General features: G+C 43.1%; 1 protein-coding gene across 2 annotated transcripts; it reads right to left on the bottom strand.

Moving 5' to 3' along the window:
• Positions 1 to 1,896: 1,896 nt before the first annotated feature.
• On the bottom strand, positions 1,897 to 9,648 carry ubac2 (UBA domain containing 2). 2 transcript variants are annotated; one of them, XM_053874977.1, is made up of 10 exons: positions 9,500 to 9,648; positions 9,113 to 9,237; positions 8,667 to 8,786; positions 8,189 to 8,295; positions 5,390 to 5,513; positions 5,268 to 5,315; positions 4,967 to 5,075; positions 4,659 to 4,801; positions 3,964 to 4,107; positions 1,897 to 3,642 (listed from the first exon to the last, which is right to left on the bottom strand). In XM_053874977.1, exons 1-10 carry the CDS (start codon positions 9,528 to 9,530, stop codon positions 3,535 to 3,537), a joined length of 1,059 nt encoding a protein of 352 aa, XP_053730952.1. In that variant the 5' UTR covers positions 9,531 to 9,648; the 3' UTR covers positions 1,897 to 3,534. The 2 variants fall into 2 exon arrangements, with proteins under 2 accessions (XP_053730952.1, XP_053730953.1); XM_053874978.1 differs by having other exon boundaries at positions 4,967 to 5,033.
• Between the last annotated feature and the right edge of the window lie 507 nt (positions 9,649 to 10,155).

Below are 10,155 nucleotides of genomic sequence, written 5' to 3'. Positions count from 1 at the left end.
CACCAGCCGAGGCCGGCTGGAGCAAACAAATGATGTCATTATGTGAAAGCAGGCCATCTTGAAGCACATTAGCATATTAGCAGGGGGCGCTGTGTGGCATTTGTGTGTTGAGAATCATGGCATTGTGTTGACATTATCACAGCCAGACCTGCAGAGTCAGAGAACCTCGCGTTCTCACATCCGTCACCATGACATGGTGGTGGCAGGAAAACCTGGTCCCATTCCGACTGGAGGAAATCCCTCGCGGCTTTCTCATGCGCCGCTTTTTTTCTTCTTACCGGAGCTTTCTGTCGGCATATAAATGATCATACAGAAACATGACCGGAGCGGGAGGCTGAGTTAGAGGGTCTCCATGGCAACCACACAAAACGGCATGCACTCTCCATGGCAACGGAGCTGGCCGGGGACTGGAGGAGAGACGGCGCTGGAGCTGGTGCTGGCCTCTGGCTGTTTGAAGTGAGACGTGCACGTCAGCATCCGCCAGCTCACGGAGAAACTTCACCCCGTGTAGACGTTGGTTTGCATTCGCCTCACGTACTCAAACAGACACCAAGACTCTGATTAATGGGTCGTTGGCCTAGTTAGACATCAAATTACAAATACATTTCCTTTACATTATGACCACATGCCTTGTATTGAATATGATAACCTCATTTTGGAGGGAGTTGGCAGCACTTATGGACATGTAAACCTCTGTGAAACAGGGTTCTGATGAGTGACGGTGCCTTCAGATGCTGTCAGAACTGTGGATTAACATAATTAACATAAACTCATACGACAAATTGATTAATATACAGATTTGAAAATACTTTAGTGGTAAAGCTTTTTAGATGAACTTTCTGTGAATCTCAACTGTCAAACGTCTTCAGAAGCATGAACTATCTTAAAGAATATCAGCACGCAGAACATACAAATTCTGGATTGGAGTCAGTGACCTATGACCCCAGCTCGCTGGGTGTGGAGCAGTCAATGATGATTTTGCAGATGCAATTTCAGAAAATGTCCACCCACTGTTGCCATTTTCTTGCCTAACACTGAAAATAAAACATTGCATTCGACTGTCATAAAAACACCCTGGTTCCCCCTCACACATTAGAGAACGATCTTCAGTAATAATTTTGTTGATGCTGAATATTAAGTTTGCGTCGACAAAAGGCTAATCCTAATGAGTGGATTATTTTTCTGCCATTATTGTCTCCAATTAAAGCGTGAAAGACGAGGCTGTGATAGAGATCAGCCCAGACTGAGCTGTTCATTCCAGCTCCCATTAAAAGTTGCAATGGTTGACTGCTTTGGATGGAAGTGTGTCGCCGTGAACTCAGGAGACCCCCTAAGATCCGGCCCTGTTTCATTCTTGAGGGGATCCACATCGCATCATGGGCGTTGGTGATGAAAACAGAGGTTTGTTAGCGAGTAAAACTGAGCGACTTGAGGATTTTTCGTCTTATTTAGTCTGCTGGAGCCGTTTGCTCTCAGGACCATCCACAGCAGGTGGGTGTGGCACTGGAGGCAAACACTAATCCAAATCTTTGTCGCCATCCAGCGGCAGGCTTTGAGTAAACATTTAAATGGGTCTTGCATAATTTTGTTTTTGACATTCTCAGGGCATCAGGAACTACAAATGCTTTCAAATCGATAACTATAATTACCGTTATCTTGCTTTGATTATGAGCAACACTGTGTTAAACATTGCATTTTGAAATATGTAAAATAAAAAAAACATACCACAAACTAGGATATTAAAATAGCCTTTTTTATAATGACATTTTATTAGACTTAGTGATAGTATTTTATTTGTGTATTTATATACTACAATGTAATATTTTTTATTAAGTAAAAAAATAAAACTGAGGTTGAATAAAAACACCCACTGAGAAACAATCAAAAGAAAATGCAAAGAAATCCTCCAGTCTCCACTTGATTTATTGACAAACCCAACAATCACTACACCAGTTGAACCGTGCAACAACTCTGTTCACAAACAACAGTCAACTTTGTGGTTATATATTATCAACATACACAAAATACAAAACTATTATCTGTTGTCAACATAAATACACGGTGGCAGTTCTTCCTCTCAAATAGCGCAGTGACTTCCCGTCAGGATGTTTTGCATAATAAATTAATTTTAAGACTCAAATCAAACCGAAAAATGTGCATAGAATAAATAAAACCAAGAGAAGAGGGAAGAGACTGAAAACTGAAAGACGATAGGGTTGTTTTTACTGCATATCTGGGCCGTGGAAGTGCATGTGATTCAAGAGGAGTTTACCTTGTGGACCCTGAGAAAACCTTTCAGAATTCACCTGCACGTCTGAAAACACTGTGAAACTATGTACATCCACTTCAGCGTCATGTGATTCAATATTAGTTTGAGTCAGAGCTTGTTAAGTTTTACATCACAACCAAAGTAATGTGCCGGCATCAGGAATTTATGCACACATTAAATCGACAACCATGGTGATAAAATCAGTTCTGCAGCATTTAGCTGCCACTGAATAACTGCAGCAGTAATTCAGCCGAATGTTAGAAGCAAAACCTTGCAACTGCACCTAACCATGGCAAAGCTCTCTGGTGCATGTAACTGCATACACTAGCTGTTCACAGCAACATGTATAAGAAACAACACGAGCGTGTGTCACATGTGTTGGGTGGGGTGAACGCCACACAGTGTCATGTCACAGCCTCATGTTAGGTCACAGTGTTCGGACAGGTGAGACCATGTTGCACAGTCATGTTTGACTAAACTATGCAGGTAGTGCAGCAGGGTGACAACTTCTCCTGAGGATGGAGTCGCACTAAAACAGCACTTGGTTTTCTGAATAAAGCTGAGTGCAATCGGGAAGCTGCGATAAATCTGGATCACGTGCACCTCACTTCACGCGCTGTAATGTTTGATACAGTGAGAAGCAAAATATGGCAAAAATGTCAAATGATTGATCACAAAATCATACAGTGTCATTTGATCGCTTTGACTGACACTTCATTTTAAAGCATAGATTCTGGTTGCACTGCCAGTCAAAACACACACGGATGGAAGAAGTTTTCAGCCCAGAGTAGGTGATTCAGTCATTTCAAATTACTCCCTTCACTCACAGAACCATCATCTACACCCAGTTCTGCGGTGCACAACACGAGAGAATTGGGATCCAATTTCTGCTCACTCTTAAGGAAACACAAGTCCTGGCTCACTCTGCCACAGACACACTGTGAGGGTGTGGTGGGGAGGAACCACTATTACGGTCAGGTGATGACAAAATCAGAAGCTGGAGTGAGAAATCTAAAACTGTTTTAAGCCTCGTCTTCAACACGACTGTCTTGTGTGAGGACTCGACTTTCTGACCCTTCTGTGTTCTTGGTCAACCTCCACCACAGGGGCTTTGACCCTTTGTGCTTCACCAACAGCTCTGGGTCAGACTCCATCTCAGGAGCATCAGCAGCACCTGCACATCAACATATAATCTATTGCATGGTCATTTCCTCTCACGTTCCAGCTCCTTGGCCTCGCCTGCTTCTTTCTCACTCAACATTCTCTCAGTGCTGTAGCAGGAAGTTGGTCGCCATGTTAATGTCGTTGTTGGACGCTCTCAGGGCTTCCAGTGCGTCCGTTCTGGAGAAGCCCATTTCGACCAACATCGCCACCTATTGCACAAAAAAGGAAGTACAAGAAGAATGCACAATCAAGAGCACAGATATTTGAACTAAACACACACACACACACACACACACACACACACACACACACACACACACACACACACACACACACACACACACACACACACACACACACACACACACACACACACACACACACACACACACACACACACACACACACACACACACACACACACACACACACACACACACACTAAACTTGTCATGTCTGTCTCTGCCACCAAGTGACTCCATATGTCCCTCCCAACGACTTGGGAAGCAGAAATCTTGTGAAACGCTGACCTGCTCTTCTGCGACCGGAGAATTGTCCAGCAGGGGAGCTTGTGTGGCCGAGTGAGCCTGAGCACGAGGCTGCGCGGGAGGATGGTTCTGTCCTCGATGTCTCAGGGATGGAAACAATCTGCTCCACTGTAGCAGACCTGCCTGCTGCAGGACAAACACACATACAAACGTTACAGGCATGGAAAGAAATACCATCAAAAGAATCAATCATTCTTTTAAAATACACTTGTGGTTGTGTCTGTGTGGGTGCACTGCCAAAGTAGCCAAGGAGCAGTTGGTGAGAGACACAGTGAGAGACAGCAGAAAGAAATTCATGACGCTCAACACCCAGTTCAAAGCTTAATGCTATTTGTGGTTAATGTTTTTCAAGGACACCATTGTTTTAGCTGAAAAACAAAAGCCAAAATAAACAAGTGACTGAAATTGTTCGAGCAATATCACTAGTCCAATCTAAGACACCTCATTGTCCTTTTTTCATATGTTTACCTACAAAAAATACATTCCTTCGACACAGACAGACAAACAGATGAAAATATAAATGATTCTGTAAACTTAAATACTTCACAAAAACAAATATTCATTGTTAGTGAAGCAGAATGCGTTCCCTTATAGAGACAGAAGCAGCAGTTGGGATGGTGGAAGAAAAAAAACAGGTCATGGAAGCTTGTTTATGGTAACCCTGTGTGTCTGTCTACCTGCTGCTGATGTCTGGTGTTTCTCCTGGCCTCGTTGTACTGAGCCAGCAGCAGCTGTTGGTCCAACATGTCCATCCTCTGTTGTCTCTGGATATCCAGCGTGGCTCCCATCCCCAGCGGTGTCTCATCGGTGGGCTGAGAGCCTTAAAAATCAGTTGTCTATTATAGCTATGATTAATAACCTCAGGAAATTCCCTTCTGCTTCACTTCACATTGAATGGCTTCAGACAGATTAGATAGAAAATGATCAACAGTCTGTGTTGATGCAACATGAATCAAAGACTTGTATCATCAAGGTTCAAGCTTACTCGTGAAAATGGGTTCCAGGGCCCAGCGGCCGAGACGAGACATCCAGAGAGGCACGAAGAGCAGCTTCTGCAGCCCAGTGACATTGGCATAGTAAAGCCCACCTGATATCTAGAGCATTGAAAAAACAGCTATGGGTGAAGTTTGACTTGTAAATCGATTTGCATTCACACAAACATACACTGAACAATGCTTCAACATATGACTCACTTACAATAGCAGCTCTTTTGTAAAAGCTTAAGCGGTAATAAAAAAAAAAAGCTGAGTCATAACTAAAGGATTCCACCATCAACTGTGACCTACTAGTCCGCTGACAGCAAGGATCCACATGAACGGGCTGGACATCAGCAGCTGCAGCACAGGAGGAGAAACAACAGTCAATACTGGGTTTCCACTCCAGAGCAGGTCAAGTGAGCAGGAACAACCTGCAGGCCTACGATGTAGACCAGAGACTTGTTGGTGATGTGGATGTGACCCAGGACCTGAGTGATTGGTATCCTCGGGATTGACAGGTAGAAAGGCACAAAGAGAGAAAAGATGGGAGCCAACCTGAAGAGACGAGAGGATTTAGAATTACTATTATCAATAGTATTAGTAGTAGTAGCATTGTAAGTCACAGATTTCCTGTTTGTCCATTAAGTAATTCCGAAGAGGGTGCACATCAGGATGGACTAAAAGTACAAATAGAGGAGTAAAGTACTTAAAAGTGTGTGGAACATGAGATCAAATCTGCTCCTAACTCCTGTCAATCACTTCATTGAAACTTGGAAAACTCTCAACATCAAGGAAGTGAACCGTTATCTGGTCTTCTTAAAGTAAAGAACATTAACATGAGAGATAAATTGAAGGATAAGTCTGCTCAATGCTCAGTAAATAACTAGGCTTATCATTAATGAACAGACATGCGATATGTCACTTATCGCTGGAAAGAATTTGACGTTTACATTTATCTCCGCGCCGCTAACTGACAGACAGGGTGAAAAACACGTCCTTATAAAAGCAAATATAGATGAGGAGTCATCAGAGGAAAATTTGTTTCCTTTTTGATGCTAACACCACCGTTAATGCGAAAGGACAAGAAGCATAGGACAAGAAGGAGCTACACGGCGTGACTAGAAAAACACTTCTGCCAAGCAGCTCTACATAAACAGACCCCTTTTTTGGCATTTGAAATATCAGTGCGAGTAGTCAAATTCAAATTGGCTGTTGGGCTCCCCACTGACCATGGCAATAAATGTGGTTCTGATTCTGATTTGGGCACTCGGAGGCAGTAGTGTCCTGGTTGAGCAACACACTCAAGGAAATGAGCACAAGCCACGGCTCTTGCTCTGCAGTATGTCAAATTATTCATGACCAGTGGATCTGGACATTACTGCAGATCACCATAAAACTGAATCATCTGAGCCTTGTCCCAAAATTCTAGGAATTTTCTTTGAAATCCCATCTCCAGTATTTTAACAAAAATAACCGCCCCTTCCATCAACACAAAGATGAAATCAGCTATCAGGCTTTCATTGCAGTGTTGTAGTTACATTATGCACTGTTTTGGATATTTAAAAAAGAAACAATTGCCATTTAGAACGTTCTTTAAAATGTACTGGGAGTAAGTTTTCAATGTGTAATGAGTAGTGATGGGTAGATGAGGTTTCATGACACTGTGTCTTGATTTTCAGAGGCCACCAGATGGCACCGTCACCAGCAGTAAAACATTCTGGGACTATAGAGCGCACCGGAATATTAGTCGCACCTGCACTGTTTTCACCCTCCAGTAGATCGCTTCTGTTGCCAGAGCTGCGGACACGTGAGCGATTGAGCGCTTTTAAGGTAAATAAAACGCCCGTGATGTCATTGGTTTGATGTGAGGTGCAATATTTTTGCCAGAATGACGCTCATTAGTCTGTAAAATCCAGGGATGCTCCGAGTGACAGGGAGAGCACTCAGCTGATGCAGCTGTCTTCAACCTCTTTTATGAAAGTTCCCACTCTGGACGTTTGCAAAAGTTTCCGATTCAGGTGTTCAAAGAACGCTGCATCTGACACAAATAAAACAGCAGCGGATTTGGTCGATTCCGTCGTAAAACAACACCCAAGAAAGGCTGGTCATTTGGATTGGTGAAATTAATGATTATTTCTTGGGAAATATGCTTGGCGTTCCGTCACGTTACGCTCAGACCGGCCAGTGTCTGCGAGCAGCGAGTCGGCAGGGAGGGAGGGAGGGATTAGCGGACGCACCACAAACCGTGTGCGGTGCTTCATCAGAGTGCCGGTTGTCACATGTCACACCCCTAGTAAAAATCCATATATTGGCAGCATTGTTGTATAAGCCGCAGGGTTCAGACCACGAGAAAAAAGCAGCAGGTTATAGTCCAGAAAATGCGGTAATTCAGTGAAACCTCACATTGTTTCTGGTTCTGGTCTGTAAAAATCAGGACCCTGTTTCATCAACCCTGCATCAGCGACTCCTGATACCTCATTAACCCACACTAGGAAGGAGCATGATGCCGAGCAGGCGTGACTCGATTCAGGACCAACAAGTCTGGATATTGTGAAATTAAATTGAGGTTTGTATCTGAAACTGATTTGCTGTCAATATACAGTATGTTGTTAGACACACATCTTCGTAGAATTAAAATGACCATCATAAAACTTACACACAATTCAACAAACTGAAATTGGCTACTGAGAATAATGACGTAATCCAGAGGATAATAAAGTGGCTGATACTAAAAGCAGCTAGGAAGTGACCAGCTCATCTTCAAACACTTTCAGTCTGGAACATATCATGGCCTCACTAGGAATGCAGTTACTTTCTGATGGCAAGGCAGAATGTTATAGCCAGTCAGTTTAACAATAGTTGGGAAATGTGGGTACATTCATGTCGGAGCTCGCTTCTAAAGCAAACTCAGACATGAATGTATTTGATTACTCAACGTTAGGGAAAAGGTTTCTGGCATCATTTGTTCAGAAAAAGACACTATTTTAAAATCAATGGGAGGAAATAGAGACGCCAACCTATTGTTCGACAAGTTCAAGAAGAATAACAGGTGCCCAGTCAGAGACTTTCTCAAACTATAAAACCCTCAAGAGTCCATGAGTCCTACACGAGTCAGTCAACATGAATATTGTTCAGCAGTCATAAAGTTACAACACTCTGGTTTTACGATTTGATGATGTGGTAGCTTAGGAAACATTTTGTGATTCACCAAACCAGATCACATGACTTACAGTCCTGCAGGGAGCTCCTCCACCTCGTAGTCAAACAGGAACTGGAAGGCTTGAGCCAGCAAGTAATCCGTCAGTGCTGAGAGACACCAAGTGGCAAACAGGAAGGACTGAGAAAACACAAATCACAAATTGATATGAGGGATCTGTAAAGTGGCCATATACTGCTCATTTCAGGGGCTTTTAAAATACAATGGATTTTTAAAAATAATTGTAAATTATGGATTGGAATTTTGACAGGCTTTTGAAATCTTGAAACAATTCCTTCTCAGTTTCTATTGGTCACAAACATATGCTGACATCACATACCCACAACGCCTATGAAATAGACAGACAGAAACAGAAAGTAGTAATAAGAGTAATGTATGATGAACTCAATTCAAAATATTGCAGCTGATTCAGGAGGTCTCAACTTAAGATTACAGTCATTGTTTACCACAACATGTGAAGTCAGGACAATGTGGTTAAGTTCAATACATACTGCGAACTTCCTGGTTCCAAACCGCCGCTCGAAAATTCTGAAGTTGTAAATGAGAAGGCTGCTGCAGAAGGAGTCCTTCAGGTCCAGACACACCAGCCTTCCACAAAATAACCTCCACACCTACACAATTGAAGAGGCAGACACAAATCAATGCTTTTCACTGTTATTCCAATAAAGATAACATTAAATAAGTAAAAGCAAAAATACAGAAACAGAGTTGAGATGGGTTTTTTTTCCATTTTGGCATTTCCCATGTGAAGAACTTTGTGACTGTATTTTCAGTAAGTCTGCTGGCTGGAGTGCATGTGGTAAGTGAGGTAAACTATGAGCTTTCTCATATACATCTTCATGAGGGTCTTGACATGGAAGGCGGGGCTTTCCAAAAATTGGTGACCGCAAAAATTAAACTAATCTGTGTCCAACCATATTCAGTGAGAACTCGTCACCTGGTGGTTCTGGCTAATTGCTTGCTGGTTGTACTCGAACAGCTCTTGGTACTGAGGCAGCAGGGTGAGCATCACTGCCAGTCCATTCAGAACCAGTAGAAGGCCTTTAGACAGAGGAGCCTTGTCTGGAAATAAACACTCGTCAAATAGCAGTTTAGCTGGCGGCGAGCAACACAACAAACATGGATATTTGCTAGCGCAAGCAAAACGTCATGCACTCTTAAACGTAAAACAAATGTTATCCGCTGTACAGATATGAAAATGGCGTTATAATTTAAAATAACTCTCAAAAAAGCTTCAATGAATGACAGGTCAAGGCTAAAGCTGGTTAGCCTTCGCGAGCTGTGAGAGTTGACAGAAGGCGGTAGTTGAATTGAGGAAACTTACACAAACCGCGAGAACCAGTGGTGGTAAACATGGTGTCTAGCTACTCCTTCTGGTATATATGGCGGCTCTGTGTCCAAGAATAAGGCCAGACTACCACCAAAACACCGTGAGGAAGTTGAACAGCGGCTCCATGCTGAGGTTACGGAGATGAGGGGAGACCTGTACGGAAGCCGCAAGAGGCAAAATAACAGGCTGCGTTGTTGCGCCGTGGCCAGTAAGGGGCGGTGTTGCGCTGTGTGAGGAGACTTAGACAACTACGGAATGCGCATCATGGTTGCAATGAAATTTATTTTTATTTTCTATTCATTTTGGAATCTATAGTGGGAACCTGGCGGGGCAGGAGCAGATACCAGCAACATGAACAAATCCATCTCACACATTCACTGATATTTACGGACAAGTCAGTTAATCTCGCAATGTTTTTGGACTGCAAAATGAAATAATATGATGGAATAATTTCAATCTGCAGAATGATGGCTGATGGAGTGAGAAATGGAGAGATACTGTGCAGTGTGAGGAGCTCAGCCTACTGGGAGAGACTCAAAGTAGATCTGCTGCCCCTCCACATTGACAGAAGTTTTGGAGGCCTCACTCCCGCCATAGCCAACTGGGAGAAGACGCTAGAACAAACGTTGGACAAGATGGACTGTCTCTCA

Source organism: Synchiropus splendidus, chromosome 9, assembly GCF_027744825.2.
Source record: "Synchiropus splendidus isolate RoL2022-P1 chromosome 9, RoL_Sspl_1.0, whole genome shotgun sequence".
Classification (NCBI taxonomy): Eukaryota; Metazoa; Chordata; class Actinopteri; order Syngnathiformes; family Callionymidae; genus Synchiropus; species Synchiropus splendidus.
Note: the sequence above shows the minus strand (reverse complement) of the source record. Positions and strands in the feature narration are given on the sequence as shown.